This window comes from Prionailurus bengalensis, chromosome E4 (genome assembly GCF_016509475.1).
Source record: "Prionailurus bengalensis isolate Pbe53 chromosome E4, Fcat_Pben_1.1_paternal_pri, whole genome shotgun sequence".
NCBI lineage: Eukaryota > Metazoa > Chordata > Mammalia > Carnivora > Felidae > Prionailurus > Prionailurus bengalensis.
Window position 1 is genome coordinate 59,708,519 of NC_057360.1, and position 27,246 is coordinate 59,735,764.

Sequence of the window (27,246 nt, forward strand, 5' to 3'; positions counted from 1 at the left end):
CCGGCAGGGAGGGAGGCGAAAGGAAGTTGTAAAGAGAAGAGAGGGGAGGAAGCATCTCCAGGGAAGGAAAGACTCCCGAGCTCTGTGGAGTCGGCCCCTACAGCTAGCAGAAGCGCCGTGGCGTGGCGTGGCGTGGCATGGTGTGGCCGTGGCCGTGGCTGTGGCCGTGGCCGTGGGTCAGGGCCTGTGGGGTCCAGGGCTGCAGGGCGCTGCTCCCTCCCCCTCATCACTGATGCAGGGGTCCTGCATCACCACCTACCCCACAGGGCTGGGTAGCCCAAGGCAGATATTAGCAAATAGCGGGCTTTTCAAAAGCAAGGAGGGCGGGGCGGGTTCTGTTGCCAAATGCGCTAAAGGGAGGCTGTGGGCTGAGTTGCACCTTGCCTGCATTTTCAGAGCATTCTTACCATCTGACTCTGTCCTAACCACCCTTCGCTGCACTGTCACCTACTGCCTCTTGCTCCAAAGTCACTGAAAGGGAAGTCCTGATTACCACCGCAAGGTTTACTCCTCACGCGGGCATCGGTGAATAAAACCGAATAAAGCATTATTTTTTAAGTTCCTTAAGACAATACGTCCATCGGGGCGCCTGGGTGGCTCAGTCCGTTAAGCGTCTGGCTCTTGGTTTCGGCTCAGGTCATGACCTCACAGTTGGTGAGATCGAGCCCCGAGACGGGCTCCATGCTGACTGTGCGAAGCCTGCTGGGGATTCTCTCTCTCCCTCTCTCTCTGCCCCTCCTCCGCTCATGCTCACTGGCTCGCACGCTCTCTCTCAAAATAAATAAATAAATAAAACTAAAAACAAAACCAAAAAAAGCCAATAGGGGCGCCTGGGTGGCTCAGTCGGTTAAGCGTCCAGCTCTTGGTTTCAGCTCAGGTCATGACCTCACAGTTTCAAGGGTTCGAGCCCCGCATCGTGCTCTGCACTGGCGGTGTGGAGCCTGCTTGGGAATCTCCATCTTCCTCTGCCCCTCCCCCATTCACATCATCTCCGTCTCTCTCAAAATCAATAAACTTTATATAAAAGAGAAAGGACAAGAGGTTTATCTGTGCAAACACAGGGAAGCCAGCAGCTACCAACCCAAGAGGATGCACTGAACTTCCCTCCCATAAACACTCCTCGATTCCTTCTTAGCTTAGACCCTTGGGTTCCTGTCTAATTTCCAAGGCAGGCACTGTTAGAACAATGCCAAAGTGGCAGAATGTAGGGTGTAAATGACAGCAATAAAGGACCAGGTGAGTAAGGTCAGAAGATATTCTCTTAGAACAGTGATAGAACTCTAGATTTTTGTTTTGTTTTGGTTTTTTTGAGAGAGAGAGAGAGAGAGAAAGAGAGAAAACACAAGATGGGGGGAACGGGCAGAGAGAGAATCTTAAGCAGGCTCTGCGCTTAGTGTGGACCTAGGTGCCGGGCTTAATCCCACGACCCTAGGATCATGACCTGAGCCGAAATCAAGAGGCAGACACTCAACTGGGGACTAAGTCACCAGGCGCCTCAGGATGGGCTTTTAATTATAGAAACATTTGGCCATCAACAGATGAATGTACAGATGTGATTTATACATACAACGGAATATTACTCAGCCATCAAAAAGAATGAAATCTTGCCATTTGCAGCAACATGGATTGAACTAGAGTGTATTGTGTTGAGCGAAATTAGAGAAAGACAAAAAAAATGTTTTCACTCATATGTGGAATTTAAGATAAAAAACAGAGAACATAAGGGAAAGGAAGCAAAAATATAAAAACAGAGAGGGAGACAAACCATAACAGACTCTTAAATACACAGAACCAACTAAGGGTTGCTGGCGGGGTGCTGAGTGGGGGATGGGCTAAATGGGGAAGGGGCATTAAGAAGGGCACTTGTTGGGATGAGCACCAAGTGTTATCTGTAAGTGATGAATCACTGGGTTCTACTCCTGAAATCATTATTGCACTATATGGTAACGAACTTGGGCTTAAATTTTTAAAAATAAAATAAACTACATTAAACCAAACAAAATTATAGAAATATGTGGTAGTAAAAGATGAAATCTAATTTCCCATTTAAAAAAAAAAAAAAAAAAACTCCACCCAAGGGGCACTCAGTCAGTTAAGCACCTGACTTTGGCTCAGGTCATGATCTCGTGGTTCATGGGTTCAAGCCCCGCGTCAGGCTCTGTGCTGACAGCTCGGAGCCTAGAGCCTGCTTCAGATTCTGCGTCTCCGTCTCTCTCAGTCCCTCCCCTGCTCATGCTCTCTCTCTCTCTCTCTCTCTCTCTCAAAAATGAATAAATGTTAAAAAATAAATAAATAAATAAATAATTCCACTGGAGAGAACGAAGTCAAGGAATCAAGAAGAAGGCGGAATGATAACCGGGTGGGAGAAGCCTTCAAAACAGCAAAGGGCTGAAAACAACACTTACTGAGCGATTTGTAGCCCAGAATATGGAGCGACTACGTGCGGTTGATATACCAGTCAGAAGTTTAGCGTCTGCCTGGGAAGTCCTGAGTGAGCAGAGTCCCTGGAGGCTCGAAGGAATTTGGGGGGGTGGGGGGGGTCTGGCCAGGAGCCCCCTGCGACCACGCAGAGGGAAGGAAGACAGGACGGAGGTCAAGCCACACTCCTCCATTCCTAGTCAGGAGCACAAACACAGAGCCGCGGAAGGGACAGGACTGAGAAGCTCTCCCGAGAGTTCAGTGTCCCATCTCTGGTGACCTCAGCGCCCTCACACCTCTCTGCACGGTCCAACTCAAAGTAAACCAGGAGAGAAGAAAGAAGAGTTTCCTTTGTTCTTCTTCCTGTGTCCTCTGCCCAGCCCCTTTACATCTTATTCCAGGAACAACAGCTCAGGGATGTGAATCAGGACAAATACGTAGTCCCTCACCTGAGCCCAAATTCGTGAACTTGTCCCTTCAGAGTTAGCAAATCGTGATGAGCAGACGGTCCCAGGAAGCGCTGGGTAAAGTCCCCAAGCAGTGGCCACCCACGCACATGCTAACAGGCTGCAGTGGGTACCACACAGGGGAGGACCCTGGCTGCAACTCTGGACAAACGGGAATGCTCGGGGAACTACAAGGAACAACGCCCAGCCCAGAGCAGGTCACTTACCGGGAATGAGAGACAAAATCATACACGGGAATCTGTACTGTTTTCCCTTCAGTGATTTCTTTGAGTGTTTTGAAGATGAGTTCATTGTCAAAGGCATCTGAAGGAAACCAAACTGTTAAAATGTTTCTCGATTTTAAAACGATTTCTCCTATAATCTTACACATGTAGTTCATGTATGTATATCACACCCTAGAGGAGCATATGCACCCACCCCAAAAAGCCAGATCTCTACCCAAAGCAGAAGGCAAACTCTCCGTGACTCAAAACAGAACACATGAGTGAGTTCTGAGACCCTGCTTTTCTTCTACCTTTCTATCCCACCCTTGGCTTCAGACCTCACTCTCCTCCAAGTTCAGCTGCTGCCTTGGGCACTGGCATAAGTTAACCTGGAAAGCATACTTGCGACACGGGGAGGCAACAGGTTTTGATTCCATTGGTTACAAGGACCCAAACCAGTTAAAGGGCAATGTGCTGATCTGGGACCATCAGGGCAAAAATCACTCCGTCAGACATCCTGGACCCTCCTTAGTCCTTTCTGCCAGTGAGTTTCACACCATGCCACGCACACGTGTGTGCAGGTGGGGAGGAGGGTGTGACACAGGCTTCAGGTCAGAGGAGGCAGATGTGTTTGTGCTAGCCTGTGTCTGGCCAACCTCAAATAACAGACTCCTATGGAGTCACCCTCGTTCAGATGCAGATTCAATCAGTATTTACAAAGTCATGCAATATGTGATGTGTTTCAAAATGGCTTCTTTAATATGAGCCCCACCATAACCCCGCAAGGTATTTAGTAATCCTCCCTTTTACAGGTGGAAGCAGGTTCCAAGAGGTTAAACAACTCCCTCAGTGAACCAGCACACAAACACACCTTCAACTCCTGACTCACCCGGGTGATCAAAATTGAACTGGCCCTTCAAGGCTTTGGCCTTCTGCTCCGAAGTGAGGACACGGTAGAAGCTATCCTGGCTCAGGATAACCACCTGCTTCTGGCGACAGTCCACCTCATTCTGTCCCAGGAGCTGCACAATCTTAGCACAAACGGAAGACTGGAGGAGAGAACAGAACACCAAGGATTAAAGAGGAGTGCAGAGTCACTAACTCATGAACATGCCCTAAGCAAGGCCTTCTGGAAGGAAAACTCCAAAGGCTACCATCTTGTATGATGGATTAGAAGGTTAAAAGAGAGAGACAGCCTGCTGAGAGGGAAGTTTGGAGGTCCCAGAGTCTCTTCCTCCCTTTCCTAAATGTGAGCAGTAAGGGAGATGATTCATTTTCAGAAATACCAAAAAAAAAAGCTGTGCTGTGTAGTTAACGGTAGGTTTACAACCTATTGGAAATATGTACGAATCCCGCCAACAATGGGTATCCAACCCTTAGACACTTCACTTCCTGGTTCTTCTTTTTTTTTTTTTTTTTCCACGTTTTATTTATTTTTGGGACAGAGAGACAGAGCATGAACGGGGGAGGGGCAGAGAGAGAGGGAGACACAGAATCGGAAACAGGCTCCAGGCTCTGAGCCATCAGCCCAGAGCCCGACGCGGGGCTCGAACTCACGGACCGCGAGATCGTGACCTGGCTGAAGTCGGACGCTTAACCGACTGCGCCACCCAGGCGCCCCCCTGGTTCTTCTTTCCCTCTCTGTTTGCGGACTTATTTTCACAGGCCATACAATGAGCATGCGCCAAAGAACAAAGGGAGGAGGGGCTGAAAGTCTCTGGGTCACCACAGGGAATGTACATTGTTACAATCAGACAACTTCTTGCCTTACGTGGGCATAGGGGACTTCCGGGTCAGTTGTAACCTCTGTAGTACTCAGCCAATGAGGAACCAGGGGAGGGACTTGCCTCTGTAGTACTCAGCCAATGAGGAACCAAGGGAGGGACTTACACGCTAGGAGATAAACTGTCTGCTGTAACTGCTTGTCCATCATCAGACACCTGCTCTTGCAAAACAATGATTGAAGCCTCGCTTCACTGAGTCTCCACGTCCCTCCTTTGATTGGGTCGGTGGGCTCATTTCTCACGCTAAACACAGCTTACTACTCTCAGGTGTCTTCAGGGACAGCAGCAGAGAGGAGGGCAGTCATTTCTACCTCCTCTTCTGTAAAGTCTTTTCTAAAGCCACTAATAAAAACGAACGCAAATTTATTTATGCCTGCTCGTGCCCTGGCATAGATACACTAGCAGAAAGTGGAAAGAGAGCACACTGATGATGCGCAACGGGCCTCATGAAGTGATGGCACGTCCATGTAGAATCAAAACCGCAACCAGATAACGTGGCCAGTTAGCAGTAGGGCCAAGGTCACGGCTTTCAGCCCACTGCGTGGGTTACTCTTGCTCTAGTGCATTGCCGTGGACTTGTTCACACTCACGGTGGAGGCTTCTTCACAGATGTTTGCCACTACTTACGGACTGGAATGACATGGGACACAAAACATCACCAACACCTAAAACACTGGGGTATCCCAGCTCAGAATGGGGGAGCCAGAAGGAACTCAAACCTACATGCTTTGTGTTGTGTGGCTTGCAAGACACAAATCTACCTGTGACATTGTCACAGGTAATAAGAGACATGGATTTAGTCCTCCTATTTCTGGCCAAGAGTTCCTAAAACCCCTGCATTTCCTCAGGGAAGAGCAGCAGGCGACAAGTGTCTATGTTATGTTAATGAGGTAGCCTTTGGAAAGCACCAAAGGAGAGGGGCTGGTTGCCAGGGGGACCAAGCACGTGATTAGCAGGTTAGAACTTTCACTCCCACCACCCTGACCTCCAGGGAGAGGAGAGCAGAGAGGAGAGGGGCTGGAGGCTCAGTCAATGGCCAACACCAAGGACAGAATCAGTCATGCCTATGTAATGAAACTCCATACAAACCCGAGTGGATGGGGTTTGGTGAGCTTCCTGCTTGGTGAACACGTGCAAGTGCGGGGACAGTGGCACACTCAGAGAGCACTGAAGCTGCACTCTCGTTCCACACCTCGCCCTGTGCAAGCATCTCCGCCACCTGGCTGTTCCTGAGTGACATCCTTTTATAACAGACTGGTAACTCTGGAAGTAAAATGTCTGGGTTCTGTGAGCTGCTCTAGCAAATTAATCAAACCCAAGGAGGGGGCCGGTGGAACCTTCGATCCATGGCCAGTCAGCCAGGAGCACAGGGGACAACCTGGGCTGCCCACTGATGCCTGAAGTCAGGGCAGAGGGGGTGGAGGGCGGTCTTGCAGGGCTGAGCCCTTAACCTGCGGGACATGATGCTATCTCCAGGTAGACAGTGTCGGAATTACTGAGGTGAGGGGGCGCCTGGGGTGGGGGGGGCTCGGCTGATTAAAGATCCGACTCTCAATTTCAGGTCAGGTCCTGGTCTCACGGTTCGTGAGTTTGAGCCCCAAGTCAGGCTCTGCATTGACAGTGCTGAACCTGCTTGGGATTCTCTATGTCCCGCTCTCTGCCCCTCCCCTGCTCCCAAACTCTCTCTCTCTCTCTTAAAATAAACATTTTAAAAAATTTTAAAAAGACTTATTGAGGTGAATTCTCAGATACCCTGCTGGTGTCCCAGAATTGCTTATTGATGTGGGGAAGCCCCTCCCCCACACACAATGGGATTGGAATTGGGTATAGAACCTAATATCTACCTTTTCCCCTCCAATAATATACACACTTCATAAAGAGAAAAGCGTAAGAACAAGCACTTTCCAAAGAATGAGGCAGTAAAGGACAGTATTTACCAAAGAGCTCATTTCTTTTTTTCCCATTTTATACAGAGATTAATTTAAAGGTAAGAATGTCGGGGCGCCTGGGTGGCTCAGTCGGTTGAGCGTCCGACTTCGGTTCAGGTCCTGATCTCACGGCTGGTGGGTTCCAGCCCCACGTCGGGCTCTGTGCTGACAGCTCAGAGCCAGGAGCCTGCTCCGGATTCTGTGTCTCCCTCTCTCTCTGCCCCTCCTCTGTTCACACCCTGTCTCTCTCTTTCTCTCAAAAATAAACATTAAAAAATTAAAATAAAAATAAGAATGTCTACATTACCAAAAAAGCCTGCAAGCCATAGCCACGCCCCCTTCTGGAGTTGGCTGACCTAATTACAAGAGGTGGAAAATAGTGGCATAAAGATTTCTTGGGTTCGGTCTTGGGAGCTTCACTAATGAACCTGTTTTACCAACTGGCTTTAACAAGGTAAAACAGGAAACTATAAAAAGTTACATTTCTCACAAGCTGTGCATTTGATTCGTACAAGCATAAGGAGAACCGGCCATTCCTGTTGCCCTAGTCAATCCACGTGAAACTGTTTTGCACAATATTTCCTGTTGGACAAATTGTAACACACAACCAAATAAGGATCTTTAGGGGCGCCTGGGTGGCTCAGTCGGTTAAGCCTCTGACTTCAGCTCAGGTCATGATCTCGCAGTTTGTGGGTTCGAGCCCCGTGTCGGGCTCTGTGCTGACGGCTCAGACCCTGGAGCCTGCTTCACATTCAGTGTCTCCCTCTCTCTCCACCCCTCCCCTGCTTGTGCTCTGTCTCTCTCTCTCTCCAAAATAAATATTTTTTAAAAATTAAAAAAACATAAGGATCTTTGAGAGAACAATATTTTGATCATTCTTAATTATTTGAGAACTACTTTACTTTTCTGACAACTCTGCACATTAATGGAAAAGCATTTAAAATAGGATTTGTGGAACAGGAGCTATGTCGGCAAAAAGAAAAAATCATAGAAAGGTAAAACTTGCACATGACTTAAGCTAGATTCAAAAATGAAAACATCATGAGAATCAAAGGCTCTAAACAATTATAAACTATATGTTTTTACACAGGTATGAGCCCATAATTTCCTTTCCCTAACTTCCATCTGGTTCTTTTTTTATTTTTTTTTTTAATTTTTTTTTTCAACGTTTATTTATTTTTGGGACAGAGAGAGACAGAGCATGAACGGGGGAGGGGCAGAGACAGAGGGAGACACAGAATTGGAAACAGGCTCCAGGCTCTGAGCCATCAGCCCAGAGCCTGACGTGGGGCTCGAACTCCCGGACCGCGAGATCGTGACCTGGCTGAAGTCGGACGCTTAACGGACTGCGCCACCCAGGCGCCCCGTTCCATCTGGTTCTTACATCCTAAGGCTAAGGGGGGCCCGGGCAGGGGGGGGGGGGTGGTAAAACCTACACCTACACCTTTTATTAGTAGATAGAATTACTTTTGCAAGTCCAAAGGACAAAAATGAAAAGAGGGATTCATGGGACCAGCTATATTTAACATATCTGGTGATTCAAACCATGGTATTTTTTATTTATAGTTAAAACCCACTACATGTTTTTTAAAATACAGAGAGTAATCTCTCTTCTACCAAAAAAAGTATATATAAAGAAGTTACATTGCCTAATTTTACAGGTAAACAGTCATTTCCCTTCACCCAGGTACAACCTAGAACAAATGGATGTAACCCCAATCAAATCAGGTTAATGGGCACCTCTGGAAAGCCAGTGTTTACAACGACTTCTCAGCAAGGATAAAATATGGCTGTTTTGGTGCACAGCTACATGTCGTAGGCTCCATGCTCTTTCACGGACCTGTTTGGCGACCCTGCTTGCTACAAATATGCCACCACCACTGCCTATAACTGGTTTATTTAAGTCACATCCTAGGCCCAGTGCTCCATCACAATCACCTCTGTAAGTCACAAGTGCCATCCTTCACGGACATGGAAAGCTGGCGAGAAGACTTGCCCACAGTCCTGGTTCTTTTCTTCCCCTCAACCTAAAAGGTAGTCAGAAGTCCCAAGGCAGAAATCCTCAACACCACTGCATGCACCAGCACAGAAACACTTGCCTCTAGGTCAATCTAGATTTTCCTAGGACAGTAAAACCTTGGTTTGCGAGTGTAATTCATCTGGAAACATGCTTGTAATCCAAAGCACTGGTAATTATCAAAGCGAATTTCAAGAACCCTTGGCTCAGTGGGGATCACGTGGCATTCGGCATCGTGCACTACTCCTACCGCAAGACGTCGCTTGTTCATCAGATTAAAACTGATGAGAAATGTCGAGACGCCGGTGTGGCTCAGTCAGTGAAGCGTCGGACTCTTGATTTCGGCTCGTGTCACGATCTCACAGTCCCGGAGTTCGAGCCCTACATGGGGCTGTGCACGGACAATGTGGAGACTGCTTGGGATTCTCTCTCTGCCCCTCCCCTGTTTGCTCTCGCTCTCTCTCTCTCTCTCTCTCTCTCTCTCAATGAATGAAAAAACATTGTAAAAAGATTATTAGAAATGTTTGCTTGAGGGGCACCTGGGTGGCTCAGTCGGTTAAGCGTCCGACTTCAGCTCAGGTCACGATCTCACGGTCTGTGAGTTCGAGCCCCGCGTCGGGCTCTGGGCTGATGGCCCAGAGCCTGGAGCCTGGTTCCGATTCTGTGTCTCCCTCTCTCTCTGCTCCTCCCCCATTCATGCTCTGTCTCTGTCTCAAAAATAAATAAATGTTAAGAAAAAAAAATTTAGTAAAAAGAAATGTTTGCTTGACTTGCAGAACACTCACAGAACAAGTTACTCACAACCCTAGGTTTTACTGTATTTTCTTCCTTGTGGAACTTACTTAAAATGGCCCTTAGAGGGGCACCTGGGTGGCTCAGTCAGTTAAGGTCCGCCTTCGGCTCAGGTCATGATCTCACAGTTCATGAGTTTGAGCTCCGCGTCGGGCTCTGTGCTGACAGCTCAGAGCCTGGAGCCTGCTTCGGGTTCTGTGTCTCTTCTGTCTGTCCTGTGCCTCCCCTGCTCATGCTGTCTCTCTCTCAAAAATAAATAAACATTTTTTTTAAACGGCCCCTAAAAAACCTAGGCAGCTGTTGAATCAGGGGCAGCAGGTACACAGGAGTTCCTTCCAGTTTTCCTCTACTTGTGGATGGCTTTGAATTTGCGCACAGAGGCTCCACTTTGCCAGGAGTGAGTGGTCTTTGCCTTATCTAAGGTCCTCTTCTTATATCTCTTTCATTTTAACACCCCTTTCCCCTAACCCTGCCTTCTTCGACAGGACGAAATGAATTGCGAGGTGTCTCATTCCCTCAAGAAAAGAAATAGTTCATTAATGATGAGCGTTGGAGACGGTCGTGAGCTTACAGAAAGCTAAAGGTGGGCGAGGACGCAACGGCGGGCTAACATTTAAAAAAGCATTACAGTCACAGAAAGACAGATACTGCAGGATCCCATTTATAGGAGGTTTCTAGAGTAGTCAAATTCACAGAAACGAAGCAGAATAGAGGCCGCGGGAGGGGGGGGGGGGCTGGGGGGAGGGGGAACTGGGGAGTTAGTTGTTCAGTGGATATAGTTTCACTTTTACATGAGGAAAATTTCTGGAGATTCGTTGCCCAGAGATGGGACTACACCGGATACTAATATGGCTAAGGCGGTAAATTTTATGAAACAGGTGTATTACCACAATCATTATGCGCAATCATCATTATTAATTATAACAAGAGCAAAACGGGCTGTTTCTTCTTTACTGGTACTAGGCTCAGTATCTGGAAACCATCTCATTTACTTATTACAACCCTAGGTGATAGAAATTATTATCACATGCACTCCACCGACGTGAAGATGCGTGGGAAACAAAGAAGGAAGTGGCAGCCAAAATTAAATTTTCTTATAATCTGCAAGCCAGCCACTGACAAATACTTGAGACAGGCAGAGTGTAACATTCCTCCAGGATCTCTCAACTGTCTTAATGTTAATGCTTTGCTAGAGGAAGAAACCGCCTTAGCTTGACAACTGCTAGGCCCCCAGGATCCAGGGAATCTTCTTTAGCATATGAAAGTCCTTCTGGAAACTTCCCTCGCCTTTACCTCCCCCCGCAGATCCCAAGTATAGAATCAGTCACTGCTCACAATCCTGGGACAGCTCTTCCTGCCCACGGGTCCTGTCCCTGTGTTTTAATAAAACCACCTTTTTGCACCAAAGACATCTTCAAGAATTCTTTCTTGGACATTGGCTCCAAACCCCAACATTCTCTACATCAACAGGTTACATGACTTGCCCAGGGCATGGGTAGTGGAGTCAGGATGCAATCAGCCCAGCCGGTCTAACCCAGAGCTCACCCTCTTATTGGCTGGCACCCTCTCAGGCAAACAGACTTTGCCCACGGGAGCCAGAGCGGAGCTTAATTTTCCATGGTCTCTCCAGATTCAGTGCAATGTATCCAGAATATATTTGGTTCTTGCCACTTCTAGCATATTATTTTAAAGGTGAATAAGCTAGCCAGCTAGTGGGTTGCTGTCTGAATACAAAGTGAAGGTCAACATGAGGTTATCTTTAGAAAAGGGGGTGGGGGGGGAATATATATTTGTTTACATAATAATCGGTAAAGGGGATGTACAATTTCTTCACTTGAATGGCATTTTGAAGACCTCATTCCCTTTAATTCCATTACAACAAGATGTTGATATCTTATCTCTTTTTTTAATCTAATGAGGAACCTGAAGCTTACAGAATCCATCAAGCTAAATGCCTTGCTCAAGGTCACAGAGCTGCATCTCAAATCTCAGGTCTTCTAACTTCAAATGCCCAATTCTTTTCACTCTTCCAGAACAAAAGCCCCGACACTCTCCATAAACGTACGTACTTACCTTCGGAGAACAGTGATGGGGGCAGGGAACTCGTTAGAAATAGAGGACGGTTCTGTCCCGCTGCGTCATTAAAGTCCACATAATGGTAAATTTCATAGAATTTCAGATTAACTAAAGGCAGGCAAGTGATATATGTATTGAAAAGAAGCCGAAAGTACATACACACATGCACAGGTAGAGTGCATGATTTAGTGCGAGATTTAGAACCTAAACTTGGGAGTCTGTTCAAAACAATCTAGCTGTTTAGAAGCCAGAAACTAGGAGAGCCCCAAAGGCTGTGTAATTCTGAGAGCAGGCCAACGCTGGACCTGCTGATCCGGCCAGTTCACCAGATGTGAACAGTGTGCTCGACTCTTAGAGAGACAGACTTCCCATTCGGGAAGCCCCGGGAGCAAGCAGGCAACACGCCCTTCCAGCCGGCCGGTTCCAGCTGAGAGGCCACAGGTTCCTTGTACTTACTACCATAGGAAGGATTATTTCTCTAAAAAAGGATTCTTGCGGAGAGAGTGGCTCAGACAGCCCAGACACCAACTGCTATTTCTAGCGTGCGTGTGTGTTCAACACACATACACACATCTAATTCTTCAGGTCTTCTGTCCAGTTCCGACGCTGCCGAATAAGTAAAAGAAACAAACCAAACAGGACGGCTGAACGCTGGGTCGCTTCTTTGCCAAGAACTCTCCATCTCAGCCCTTAGCTGCTGGGAAGGTGGACAGAGACGAGCCAGAAAGCTCAGAGTAACGTTAACTCAGCACCGAGGAGTTCGTGAGTTTCTGATTTAGATCTTTGTGCGTGTGTGTGTGTGTGTGTGTGTGGTGATGATGGAGGGGGTGGTAGTAATTATATTATGGCTAGCAGAACCCATGTGTAATGCGTGGGTACTGGGGCCATCCAGGACACCAAGACTGGATGTGTCTTCATGCTGGGTGGGTCCCCGGAGGAATGGGCCAGTATTTCGCACGGGCAACTTTACGGAACACAAAGGGACAGGCTGCCTGCCCTGCATTTAGGAATCCCACCAAGGTGCCTGTCCCACTCTCGGTAAGCTGCTTCAGAATCGTACAGAGGGCTGCTGAGATGGAGAAAAGCCTAGTAACCACCCGAGCCAGGGCTTAAAAGAGCCAGCCAGCTCCAGGAGAAGCGAGTGGACTCCTCATGTCGCAGCCTTAAGAATGGGATGTGGACGTCAGTTAACAACCTGCTTCGAACCTGCCACCACTATTAGCTAATCGAGCAAGAAGGCCAGATGCTTATTAGCCTCTTCGAGCAGGGGGACCCCCTCTGGCTCCTTCCCTTGGGGACTGTTCGCAGGTCACCCCAGTTACTCTTGCTGGCAGCCTTCTGTCACTACCATGAACTCAGAAATACACTGCTAACTTACATGGTGTCCAGCACGGCCCTCAGACATGACCTCACTCCTTTGGGGGCAGGGGTTTCTCCCCCCACAGTGCTGAAGCTCTAATTTATGGGCATGAGGAAACCAAAACGCCAGTGGTTTGGCCTGGATAAGATAAAACACATCTCAGGGGCGCCTGGGTGGCTCAGTCGGTTGAGCGTCTGACTTTAGCTCAGGTCATGATCTCACAGCTCGTGAGTTCGAGCCCCACATCAGGCTCTGTGCTGACAGCTCAGAGCCTGGAGGCTGCTTCGGATTCTGTGTCTCCCTCTCTCTCTGCCCCTTCCCTGCTCACGCTCCGTCTCTCTCTCTGTCTCTCAAAAATGAATAAACGTTAAAAAAATTTTCTTTTAAAGGTAAAACACGGCTCATACATGCTGATTTGACTCCCAGCCCGACCGCATGGTATCAACAGGGAGGGGTTTCTCAACGCTCCCTGGTAATATCCGTAAGGCCATCCAGTCTTGGGGTCCTGGATGGCCCCAGTACCCATGCATTACAAGTGGGTTCTCCTAGCTAGAATACAGTGACTACCACCTCTCTATCACCCCCCAACACACACACACACACACACACACCAGAAACTCACTGAATTGCTATGTAATAAAAAGGTCTTAGATACAAAAAAGTAGCCACAGGTCAATCCAACGTACAACCCCTGGAGCACAGAGATCACCTGTGACTCAGCGTTTACTCCCTGAGTCTGGCAGGACTTTGGGGGGGGCAGGGGGAGGGGGTGCTCACTCAAATGTGTATCACGGTTACCACAGAAAATCTCTGAATTTATCGAGCAGACCTCTTCTTCCTTCAGAGCTGGAGTTTCTAAAAGCATAACATGCCCTGCTCATTCTTTGCACCAGCCTCAATTCTGTCCTAAAGGACATAACGCACTCTGGCACAGACCAGCTAGCTGCGCACCCAAATCTCAGTCCCTGAGTTTTAGCTGGACACGTGGCCCTGATTCCCAGCAGCTTCCCTCGCGGCTCTTGGGTGATTGTGCTAAGTTTGAACCAATTCAATGAGCAGAAGTGTGAAGCAGGAGCTTCCTGGAATCTCCTTTAAAGCATCAGGGTCCCTCTTGACTCTCCTTCCTGTTGGCTGGAATGAAGACTGGACAGCTGGAGCATAAGCAGCCACTTTGTAGCACTGAGGCCACACCGACTAAAGGTAGTGGATCAGCTAAATAAAGGAGTCCCAGACTCAAATGGCAGAACTGAGAGAGGATGGGAGATCAATCATCTTGTTTAAACCCTGTCGTTTATGGCTTTCTGTCATCTCCAACTGAAATGACCCTAATACTGACGTCCACCCCCACATACCCAGTATACCTCAGTGTAAATGTTCTCCAGAGAGCTGGGGTAATCCTCCCATCCTGGGCCACGAGGCTGCCTTATTCATCACAGGAGCCACAAACATCTCATCACCCAAGTCCATGTGAGTTTTAAAAGGTGGAGTGAGGACCACTTGCCTGACCAATGTGCCCAGACCACTGGGCACCTCTCTGCCACCTGCCAGCCTCTATGTGTCTGCCCTGACGTGTCAGGGCAGAACTCAACATCTCCCCACTTTTCAGTACTTGTTTGTGCTGCAGGCTGAGCTATCCACAGAGGAAGCAGTACCCAGGAGGCGGAAACCCAAATTATAAACAGTACCAGGTAAGAAATTCTCCACAATAGAAGCTCTCAGTTTTAATTCCCGACCCTTCCGCTGGGGCTGCAAAGGTCGTTTAGCCTAGAAAAAAACCCAGGTATTCGACTGCGTGAGAAAAATTCTGGTTGATCAACAGTCACCAAAATAAACATGTTCCCAAGACCTTTCGGTGCCCTGTCCATCTCATTAAGCCCCATTCCTAGGAAAGACTCGTTTTAAGGACTCACCTCTGGGTTCATAAAATTACATGTTTGGCCCTGCTCTCCTGAAGTCACGAGCTCTTACTGACAAAGCCCATCGATGAGCACTTACTAACCGCTTAAATGCTTTAGAATCAACTGGGGGAGGGAAGCCCTTCAGCTGACACTTAACAGCTGCACAAAACGCACCCAATGCAACTGTTCTAAGGACTTTATAGATACTCCCTTATTTAATCTTCAAACCAGCCTTAGAAGGCCGGTGTTCTCATTACCACCATTTACCTAGCAGCCGATGGGCACAGGGTAGGCAGGTTACACAACCAGCCTAAGATCAAACAGCTAGGAAGCAGCTGAGACGGTCCTCAGGCTTCAAACTCAGGCAGGCTGGCCTCAGGATACACGCTCTTAACCAGAACACATACTGCCTTGCCTTGCCTTGCCTTGCCTTGCCTTGCCTTGCCTTGCCTTGCCACACCAGAGGCGGAATCCTTCTCTGTTCCCAAGGGCCACAATGACCTTACCCACGCAGGTATAGCACCAACAAAAATCACAATAAACAAGAGCTGCCAGGAACACGATGCTCTCAGCAAGGCTCTGCAATTTAGTCCCTGCGGGCTCTGTAAAGCACAGGCTTCCTTAGAAGTTCGTTTTTCTAGGGCGTCTGGGTGGCTCAGTCGTTTGACTGTCCAACTTTGGGTCAGGTCATGATCTCACGGGTCAGGAGTTCGAGCCCTGCGTTGGGCTCTCTGCTGTAGGCGCAGAGCCTGCTTTGAACCCTCTGTCCCCCCTCCTTGCCCTTCCCCTGCTCATACACGCTCTCTCAATAAATAAATAAAACATTAAAAAAAAAAAGAGGTTAATTTTTCTGATAAATATTTTACTAGGAAGAGGGCAAGACAAATCACCTCTGATCCCCTACGATTCATTCTTTGGGAGAAAATGGTATTTAAGTACAAGCCAATGGAGGCCAGACTGGTGCTCTGCGAAAAAGGTGAGCCCATACAGATGTTTTCGGGCAGAAGTGAGCAAGGTCTTTAAACCCTCACCACATGACGGGGCGCCTGGGTGGCTCAGGTGGCTGAGCGTCCAACTTCGGCTCAGGTCACGATCTTGTTTTCACGAGTTCGGGCCCCGCGTCGGGCTCTGTGCTGACAGCTGGAGCCCAGAGCCTGCTTCGGGTTCTGTGTCTCCCTCTCTCTGTGCCCCTGCTCCTCCCCTGCTCGTGCTCTGTCTGTCTCTCTTTCAAAAACAGAATGGAAACGTTAAGGGAAAAAAAAAAAAAAGAGTTGTGAACTATGAAATTAATCCAAGTTAAAAAAAAAAAAAAAACCTTCTTAACAAATAAAACCTTGCCACATGAAAACAGGTGCATGCACGCTGGCGTGTTATGAGCTGGCAAACCCCTGATTCAGAATCAGTATAGAGAAAGGGTCATAAATTCCTACCCTCTTACCGGGTACCAAACTCACAGTGAGATCAGTGAGGGTTACAGGAATAGGAGTGTGTGCGTGGAAAAGAGAATCCAGACTGGAGCGCACACCAGGGCTACAACCATGTAAGAAGCACAGGTAAACGTGACGAGGGAAATCTGGAAGGCAAATTGGTCAAAACTGAAAATTCCCGTGGTTCTTGGACATCCTTTTAAAGGAAAAAAGCGAGGGGGAGGGGCGCCCATACTCCTCACATACAGCCAAGTGCTAGTTTTCTCCACAGCCTGCTTAACAGCTGCCTCCAAACAAAGGGCAAACAGCAGGCAAGATAGGACTGTGCTTGTAACTCAAGCGGCAACCAGGCCTCACAACTGGATTAAAATGATTCAGTACAAAACAATGACGGATTTCAGCCTCCTCTGGCTGATTCTGAGCCTGAATATGGAATTTGCGGATGTGTCTTTGCATCCCCCACAGGGTAAGTACAAAAGGCACCAACACACACACACACGCGCATGCGCGCACACACACACAGTCTCTTGAAAGTATCTAGGATTACTCTAGCTTTGATGACTGTTGCTTATGAAGCCCTCTTGGAAAGGTGGGAGCAAAGAGGAAGCGTGCTGGCCGCTCAATTCTTCCCGCCCCGTGCGTGCAAGATTGAATCTATTTCCTTCCCCTTTCACTTGCGGGTCAAGACCCAGCAAACCAAGCCCCTTGTCTTAGGAAAACGTCCAAACGACATCTTTGGACGAGGCAACCCCACAGCCACCCACCTGCTGCAGTCTGGCTTACTGAGCGAGAATAATACTGCCCATCACAGAAATTATGACCCAGGACTCAAATTCCTCCTGAGGGACAGACACAGAAAGTTGACTCTCCCCCCGTTTAAAAAAAAAAAAATGAATAGGATAAAGGAGAGCACAGTATGCCAGTTGGATCCTCTGCTGAATCTTTCCAAATGGAAGGCCACACGTGGGTAAACATTCAATGAGGACTTAACAGTCCAACTCGGCTCTGTTGTACCAACTATATTTGGGTTAACCCTTCCTTTCCAGCAGTCCTTATCCACGCTGTGGAAAACCAGAAGTCAAAGAATCGGGTTATCAAAAGTTTTGGGGTTTTGTTTTTAAATTCCTCTTTAGGTCTCCTCCGGCACCCATGCCTCACCAGGGAAAGGAAACCGAAAACATGTGCCAAGCACCCACTTCCCTTCCTTTTTGAAAGTCTCTTTTAGTGTCTTTGAAAACTCAGTATTTATTCTTCAAACCATTGAAGAAAGGGGTTCAAATCTCTGTTCGACTCAATTCCTTCAAGGTATCCCTTCTAGATTTTGATGGATTCATCCCCCCCCCTCCCCCCGGGGCTCTCAAAACTCCTCTGGACTCAAAAAATAGAAACTACACAGGCCATGTTACTCTACAAAGGACGATAAGTCTACCACGGTGAAAGTCACCATAAATTGTCAGGGCTAATCTGCTACGGGCAAGTAAGAGGAGTTAAAGAAAACATCCTTTGAAGACAATGATTTTCTTTTACTAATTTGTGGAACGAAAGCTACTATCAGTAAATACGGGCCAAGCTTCTTTTTTACAGCCACACAAATATGTCCAGTGGATCTGACAAGGGCACGAAATGCAATTCCATGGAGGAAGGGGAGCCTTTTCAAGAAATGGTGCTGGAACAAGGACATCCACAGACTGACATATCAACCTTGACCTAAACTTCACAGCTTGTATGAAAATGAACTCAAAATGGACCACGGGCTTATGTAAAGCAAAAATCTATACAATTTATTAAGAGCGAAACACAGGAAGAAGTCTTCAGGATCTAGTGCTTAACACAGTGTTCAAAGGCTTGACGCAAAAAGCATGATGCATATAAAGGGAAGTTGATAAACTGAATCTCATCAAAAATAAAATGTACTCGGGGCGCCTGGGTGGCACAGTCGGTGAAGCGTCCGACTTCAGCCAGGTCACGATCTCGCGGTCCGGGAGTTCGAGCCCCGCGTCGGGCTCTGGGCTGATGGCTCAGAGCCTGGAGCCTGTTTCCGATTCTGTGTCTCCCTCTCTCTCTGCCCCTCCCCCGTTCATGCTCTGTCTCTCTCTGTCCCAAAAATAAATAAACGTTGGAAAAAAAAAAATTAAAAATAAAATAAAATAAAATAAATAAAATATACTCTGTAGAAACATGCTCACTTAGAATGAAACAACAAGCTACAGATGGGGGAAAAAATAATTGTAACACACATGTCCAACAAGGGATTAGTATCTAGAATACATAAAGGATTCTCAAAACTCAACAGTAAGAAAACAATACAATCAGAACATGGGCAAAAGACATGAAGAGGCTTTTCACCCATGAAGAGGGTACACAGATGGCAAATAAACACATGAAAAGATGCTCGACATCATTAGCCATCAGGGAAATATAACTGAAAATCAGGACTACCTATCAGAATAGCTAAAAGAAAAAAAAAAAAAACGGCAACATCAAATACTGGTGACGATGGAGAGAAAATAGATCAGTCATACACTGCTGGTAGAAATGTAAATAGTTGATCTACTCGAGAAAACAATTTAGCACTTCCTTTTTATTTTTTAATTATTTTACATTTTTAAAGTCATCTCTACACCCAACGTTGGGGTTGAACCGATGATCCCAAGATCAAGAGTCATCTGTTCTACCGAATGAGCCACCTGGACACCCCCAACGATTTGGCACTTTCTTAAAAAACTAAACATACAACTACCGTAAGTTCCTGCAAATTGCACTCACGAGCATTTATCCCAAAGAAATGAAAACGTGCTCACCCTGGAACATGTACACAAATGTTCATAGAAGCTTTATTCGTAACAGCCAAAACAGGAAACCACTCAAATGTTCTTCAAGGGGTAAATGGCAAATTGTGGTACCTCCATGCCATGGACCACTACTTAGCAATGAAAAGGGACAAACTACTACCTGTATGAATTTCCAGATAATTCTGCTAAGGAAAAACAAAGCAAACCCAAAACATTACATCCTGTATGATTCCATTTATAGAACATTCTAGAAATGACGATTGTGGAAATGAAGAACAGGTAGGTGGTTGGCAGGGATGGGGGGGTGGAATGGTAACACAGAGAGGGCAGGGGTGGCAACCAATGCATGGCATGAGGCAGTGACCTCAAAGTGATGACAATGTTCTGTATCTTCTCTGTATCAGTATCCATATCCTGGCCCTATCCTGGCTGTGTTTTGCAAGACATTACCATTGGGGGAACTGAGTAAATGGTGCGTGGGATCCCTCTGTATCACTTACTACAACTGTACGTGAATTGACAATGACCTCAAAAACAAAAAGATGACCATGCATCTTCTGCAATGTCTTTTTTTTAACACCAGAAATTCAAGCTCTCACCTTTCAAAATTCTTTTTTCCTCACAAACCCCAAATAATTAATTGGTGTGGAGCAATTGTATTCTCTGTGTGGGACAGACATGAGTTTGAGGGGGATAGGGGGAGAACAGACTGTTGTGGGTTGAACCGTGGCTCCAAAAAAGATACAACTATGTCCCCACCTTCAGAACCTGAGAATGTGACCTTATGTGGAATAAAGGTCTTTGCAGATGTAACTAAGGTTAAGGGGCTCAAGATAAGATCATCCTGGATCAGGATGGGCACTGAACCCAAGGACAAGTGTCTTTACAAGAAACAGAAAAGGAGGGGCGCCTGGGTAGCTCAGTCAGCTAAGCGTTCAACTTCAGGTCATGATATCACAGCTCATGAGCTCTAGCCCTGCATGGGGCTCTCTGCTGAGCCCGTTTCCCTTTCTCTCTGCCCACCCCCCTCATGCTCTCTCTCTCAAAATAAATAGACATTGAAAGAAAGAAAGAAAGAAAGAAAGAAAGAAAGAAAGAAAGAAACAAACAAACAAACAAACAAACAAACAAACAAACAAACAGAAAAGGAGAAAACAGAGACACACGACAGAGTGCAATGTGAAGACAGGGGTAGAAATTGGAGGGAGGTATCTATAAGCCAATGAGGTCCACCAGCAGCCAGGAGGAAAGCAGAGAACAAACAGATCTGCCTTCAGACCCTCCAGAAGAAAGCAATACTGACAAACCCCTAGATCTGGGGCTTGTGGCCCCCAGAACTGTACGAGAGGAAGTTATGCCACCAAGTCTGTGGTTCTTTGTTACTGCAGCCCAAGGAAACTAATGCACCTGTCACTGTTTGGTGGGCTCAACTTCTCACTTCTTTTTTAAAGTACGTACCTATCAGTCAATACTTTATTTCGTGTTTTGTTTTGTTTTGTTTCAATAATTACTTTAAGTAATCTCTAGACCCAACATGGGGCTCTAACTCACAACCTCAAGATCAAGAGTCACATGCTCTTACCAACTGAGCCGGCCAGGTGCTCCTTCTCTCTCCTTTTTAAAAAAAAAAAATCTAACATTTATTTATTTTTGAGAGAGAGAGAGAGAGAGAGAGAATGAACACAAGCAGGGGAGGTGCAGAGAGAGAGGGAGACACAGAATCCGAAACAGGCTCCAGGCTCTGAGCTGTCAGCACAGAGCCTGATGCAGGGCCTGAACCCACAGACCGCGAGATCATGACCTGAGCTGAAGTCAGATGCTCAACCGACTGAGCCACCCAGGCGCCCCTCTCCTTTTTTAATCACAGAGGATCTGAGCCCCTTCAACTTTTTTTTTTAATATTTTAACATTATTTATTTATTTTGAGAGACACAGAGACAGTGTGAGTAGGGGAGGGGCAGAGAGAGACGGAGAATCCCAAGCAGGCTCTGCACTATCAGCGCAGAGCCAGATGTGGGACTCGAACTCACGCAACCATGAGATCATGACCTGAGCTGAAACCCAGAGTCAGACGCTAACTGACTGAGCCACTCAGGAGCCCCTCTCAACTCCTATTTTTATATATTCCTAGACCCAATTTTTTCTTCTTCCAGAGGATATATGCCATAAGGACGTTCATTTCACTTTATACTCTTTTCCTACGGAATTTTTCCTGGCGTCTGCTCTAACAGTAAACTATTGCTCGCTGGCATTTTCAGGTGTCTACTTCATCCAATAGCCTGGTTAATGATTACCCCGCATGCTGAAGCTCCTGGGTGTTTCAGTCGGTTGAGCGCCCAACTCCGGATTTCGGCTCAGGTCGCGATCTCACAGTTGTGGGGTCTGGGATCGAGTCCCGTGTCACTTAAGATTCTTTCTCTCCATCTCCTTCTGCCCCCCACCCCCAAGACACACGCTCTCTCCAAAAAAAAAAAAAAAAAAAATTAAAAAACAAGAAAGAAAGAAAAAAAACTAAAACTGCACAGCACTGGACTGAATCTGCAGTTGACCTGGTGACAAAGAAGTTGCTTCTAGGTCCAGCCATGTGCTTTAGGGGCTTTAAAATGAAAACAATTAGGGGCGCCTGGGTGGCTCAGTCCGTTAAGCGTCTGACTTCAGCTCAGGTAATGATCTCGTGGTTCGTGAGTTCAAGCCCCGTGTCGGGCCCTGTGCTGGCTCGGAGCCTGGAGCCTGTTTCCGATTCTGTGTCTCCTCCTCTCTCTGCCCCTCCCATGCTCATGCTCTGTCTCTCTGTCTCTCAATAATATATAAACGTTAAAAAAAAAATTTTTTTTAATAAATAATAAATAAAATTAAAACAATTATTAGGCTGCAGATATGTAAAAGTGTCATTCAAGAGAACTTTTGCATTTTGATAGAAATGCCCATAAGCTTCTGAGCAAGACAGATTTTTTTTTTTTTTTAACGTTTATTCATTATTGAAAGAGAGAGACACAGCATGAACAGGGGAGGGGCAGAGAGAAAGGGAGACACAGAATCGGAAGCAGGCTCCAGGCTCTGAGCCGTCAGCCCAGAGCCCGACGCGGGGCTCGAACTCACGGACCGCGAGATCGTGACCTGAGCTGAAGTCGGACGCTCAACCGACTGAGCCACCCAGGCGCCCCAAGACAGATTTTTTAAGAAGATAGACCAAAGCTACCCACTCACCACATAGTTCTAAAAGGCGAAAAAAGCTACCCACTTACCACATAGTTCTAAAAGGCGAAAAGTGGGTCCTCCGGAGACAGGTTGGGCAGGACCTGGCTTGATTCCTGATGTTACCACAGCCCCACCAGTCACCCCTCAAGCAACTCAACCTCTCCGTCTGTTAAAAGCCTTCGTAGCAGTGAAGACTGGTGTCCCCTCCACAAAAGGGTGCTGGGTGCTAACGGCCTGATACACACCAGTCAGTGGCTAACAGAATACGTGTTCTATAAAAATTATTCTGTTCCCTAAGACCCCTCAAATTTTCACTGCTATAGATATCTCTTGGAAACAGCCTATCAAGAAGCTTTCATTGTGTAATTCAGTTGAAGACTTTGTGTTTCATGCCCATATGCTTGATTTTCTTCATATCTATCAAAACGATATTCTCTAGCTCAGGATTCTATAATTCGTCCAATCTTGGTGATCTAAAACCTGAACTGAGGGGCTCCTGGGTGGCTCAGTCGGTTGACGTCCGACTTCAGCTCAGGTCATGATCTCGTGGTCCGTGAGTTCGAGGCCCGCGTCGGGCTCTGTGCTGGCAGCTCAGAGCCTGGGGCCTGCTTCGGATTCTGTGTCTCCCTCTCTCTCTGCTACTCCCCAGCTCATGCTCTGTCTCTCTCTCCTTCAAAAATAAATTTTAGGGGCGCCTGGGTGGCGCAGTCGGTTAAGCGTCCGACTTCAGCCAGGTCACGATCTCGCGGTCTGTGAGTTCGAGCCCCGCGTCAGGCTCTGGGCTGATGGCTCGGAGCCTGGAGCCTGTTTCCGATTCTGTGTCTCCCTCTCTCTCTGCCCCTCCCCCATTCATGCTCTGTCTCTCTCTGTACCAAAAATAAATAAACGTTGAAAAATTTAAAAAAAAAAATTTTTTTAATTTATAAATAAATAAATAAATAAATAAATAAATAAATAAATAAATATAAATAAAACCTGAACTGAAATTCTGGTTTGTTTTTTTTTTGTAAACATTTATTCAGTTTTGAAAGACCCAGTGTGAGTGGGGCAGGGGCAGAGAGAGAGAGAGAGAGAGAGAGAGACGGAATCCGAAGCAGGCTCCAGGCTCTGAGCTGTCAGCACAGAGCCCGACACAGGGCTCGAACTCACGGACCACAAGATCATGACCTGAGCCAAAGTCAGATGCTTAACCACCTTGTACCCCTTTTCTGTCTTTTTTTTGTTTTTAAAGTTCTCCCCCCTAGTTTTTCCATTTACTTTTCTTTTCAAGGTGGTCAGGTTTTTTCCTTCTTTTCGGGTTTTCAGAGATAGTATCTCCATCACGGTACAAAATTTAAAAGGCATAAAATAGCACAGAGCACAAAGTCGGCCTCCTTTCTACCCTGTGTCCCAACTGCCGAATTCCTGACTACCTCCTGGCAGCCACTGTTTTTCCCTTTTGTGCACATCCTTTCAGAGGTGGTCCCTGAATCTAAAATCCTGCACGTGGCAGCGTCTGGGTCGCTCAGTCAGTGAAGCGTCCGGCTCTCGGCTTCGGCTCAGGTCATGATCTCGTGGTTCGTGAGTTCAAGCCCCGCACTGGGCTCTGCGCTGACAGCAGGAGGCCTCCTGCTTGGGATTCACCCTTTCCCTCTCTCTCTGCCCCTCCTCTGCTTGCTTGCTCTCTCTCTCTCTCTTTCCAAATAAATTTTTAAAAACTTTTAAAAATGTTTTAATAAAATCCTACGGGTGTATGAACTGTTCAAACCCTAACACAATGCCGTCTGCCCCTTCATTCACTTGTGCATTTAAGAACACCTCCTTTTTAAGAGCCTCACAGCATTCATACAGCAGCTGGTATTCCACTGATGGACATTTAAATGGTGCTTAGCTTTTTCTAAAACAAGCTTTATGTGTGGGCACTGGTATGTGTCAGTAGGATAAATTTCCAGTAGTGCATTTGCGAGGGCAAAGAATCTGCATTTTCTGAATTTCCATACATAAGCCCAGATAGCCCCCGCCCACTCCCCCACCATCAATGATTTACATGTATCTATTTCCTCATTTTTTTTTTTTTTTTTTTTTTTTTGGGACAGAGAGAGACAGAGCATGAACGGGGAAGGGGCAGAGGGAGAGGGAGACACAGAATCGGAAACAGGCTCCAGGCTCCGAGCCATCAGCCCAGAGCCCGACGCGGGGCTCGAACTCACGGACCGCGAGATCGTGACCTGGCTGAAGTCGGACGCTTAACCGACTGCGCCACCCAGGCGCCCCTCCTCATATTTTTTTAATGTTTATTCATTTTTTAGAGAGACAGAGAGACGGAGGCAAGTGGGGGAGGGGCAGGGAGAAGGGGAGACCCAGAATCCCAAGCACGCTCCACACTGCCCGTGTGGAGCTCAACGTGGGGCTCGAACCCCCGAACCCACAGATCATGACGTGAGCCACCTGGGCGCCCCGATGTTTCCTGAAGAAAAATTTTGTTTGTGTAGACTGATAAATTTGTGTCTTTATCATGTTATAGCTAGAAAGGACTTCCTCACACAAAAATTTACAATAAAATTTCTGCTACGATTTCTCCTCCTCAGTGACCCTCACACGCTTTCTTTGCCTCCAACGGCCGAGATCCCTCCTGGACCAAAGCAGGGCCACAGGGGGCCACGGGGGCGCCAGGCCGGCAGTCTCCTGCCAGACACCCAGGGACACGGATGACAAGCAACTGGAAAGGAAATGAGGTCTAGCGCTGTGGGTTGTAAGGAACTTCCTGCGCGCACACAAACAGCTACAGAAAAGTCTGCGACGGTGTCCTCTGGAATTCCTCCGGAAGGGGACACTGGCTGCAGGCCCACAGCTGCATACACGGTGAGGGCCCCGGCCTGTGGCGCCCCTTTTAGAGCAGGAATCAGAAGCAAGTTTGGAGCTCGTTGCAGACGAAGGCCACTTGTGAAAGTTATCTCTCTTTAAAACCCAAGGTGTGTTTTTCCCACCCCATGCAGGATATTCTGTTAAGAGTATCAAATCCTGGGGTGCCTGAAGGGCTCAGTAGGTTGAGCGACCAACTTCACTCAGGTCATGATCTCCCTCCCGGTCTATGAGTTCAAGCCCTGAGTCAGGCTCTGTGCTGACAGCTCAGAGCCTGGAGCCTGCTTGGGATTCTGTGTCTCCCTCTCTCTCTCTGCCCCTCCCCTGTTCATGCTCTAACTCTGTCTCAAAAATAAATAAAAACATTAAAATAAAAAAAAAGTAACCTAAGGAATGGGAGAAAACATTGGCAAATCTCCTCTGATAAGGGATTGGTACCCAGAATATATAAAAGAACTCCTACAACTCAACGTCAACAAACCAATTTAAAAATTGACAAAAGACTTGAACACCTGTTTTGCCCAAGAAGATATACAAACAGCCAATGAGTACATGAAAAAGACATTCGACATCACTAATCATTAGGGAAACGCAAATCAAAACCACAATGAGATCCCTCCTCACACCCACTTAGGATGGTTATTATCAGAAGAAAAAAGCCCAGAAAATAATAAGGGTCAGTGAGGGTGTGGACAAACCGGAAGCCTGTGCACCAATGGAGGAAATGTAAAATGGTGCAGCCATTGCGGAAAACAGTATGGCGGCTTTGCAAAGCATTGAACTGAGCCAACAATTCCAGTTGAAGGTATACACCCCAAAGAAGCGAAGCAGGAATAGATACTTGTATACTTGTGTTCACAGCAGCATGTGTCCCAAGAGCCAAAAGATGGAAGCAACCCAAGTGTCTACTAACAGATGAATACATAAACAAAATGTGGTATATACATACAAAGGAATATCTATTCACCCTTCAAAAAGAACAAAGTTTGGAGCTCCTGGGTGGCTCAGTCGGTTAAGCATCCGACTTCAGTTCAGGTCATGATCTCACAGTTTGTGGGCTTAAACCCCGTGTCGCGCTCTGTGCTGACAGCTCAGAGCCTGGAGCCTGCTTCCGATTCTGTGTCTCCCTCTCTCTCTGCCCCTCCCCTACTCACACTGTCTGTCTGTCTGTCTGTCTCTCTTTCTCTGTCAACAATAAACATTTTTTAAAAAGGTTCCAATGGTAACTTTCTTATGCGTATTTACCACAATTAAAAACTATTTGTATTAATACTCTCTTCTCTGCCACTAAATCTAAGACAAGGATCTCACCTCATTACTCTTTGCACACCTATCCCAGTACCAATGATTCAATAAAAGTATTCTGAACCCAACTCACACTTTTCAGGCAGAGTCTCGAAAACCAAGATGTTCTCCAGGTTCAGGTTCAGATTCAGATTCAGAGGACAGAGACATAGCACCTAACCCCACAACAGGGGCGGGAGGTAGGGGAGGAGGGAAAGCCCTGATCATATAACCTTCTGGTCAGTTACAGAGATCAATTCCCTCATTAACAAACAATTTTAAAAAATCAACAGCCTGTATGACTAGTTACCAACTTCAAACCACACTCTTAAGGGGTGCTTACTTCCTAGTATGTGAAAAGTACCAGAACATACTTTAATCTCCCAGAGTTAACTTCCTTTTCCAGGGACACTTAAAAGATTGCTCCCTGCAGGTGCCTTCTGTTCCCAGACCTTCTTTTCTTCCTGTCCCCGCTGCCCACATTGGCCAGCCACTCCTTTTCCAGCCACACACCAAATAAGCGTTGAAGAAACAGGTTAGTGAAGGAGAGCTGGATCTTTCTGCTAAGTATGTGGAGGCAGGAAGCTTGGTCGCACCTTTACAGAACCACGACTTCTGTCCCTACTGAGGGCAGCAAAGTCTGATTGTGGGTATTCTGTAATTAGCTATTACGGCCGGGATTATGCTAGTTAACCACGCCCTTTCCTTCTCCCAGTGTTCTCATGGGGTCCTTGGCTACCATCAGAAGTGTGCTCATCAGA

At 47.0% G+C, this 27,246-nt stretch overlaps 1 protein-coding gene across 1 annotated transcript in view; it reads right to left on the reverse strand.

Annotated features, from left to right (window-relative positions):
- The window catches only part of UCK2 (uridine-cytidine kinase 2), an 80,088-nt gene that overhangs the window by 14,062 nt on the left and 38,780 nt on the right, over positions 1–27,246 (reverse strand). The window contains exons 2-3 of the mRNA XM_043567823.1: positions 3,978–4,137; positions 3,092–3,188 (exon numbers count right to left, since the gene is read on the reverse strand). Coding sequence (XP_043423758.1) covers positions 3,092–3,188; positions 3,978–4,137 — 257 coding nt within the window. The remainder of the gene's footprint in view (positions 1–3,091; positions 3,189–3,977; positions 4,138–27,246) is intronic.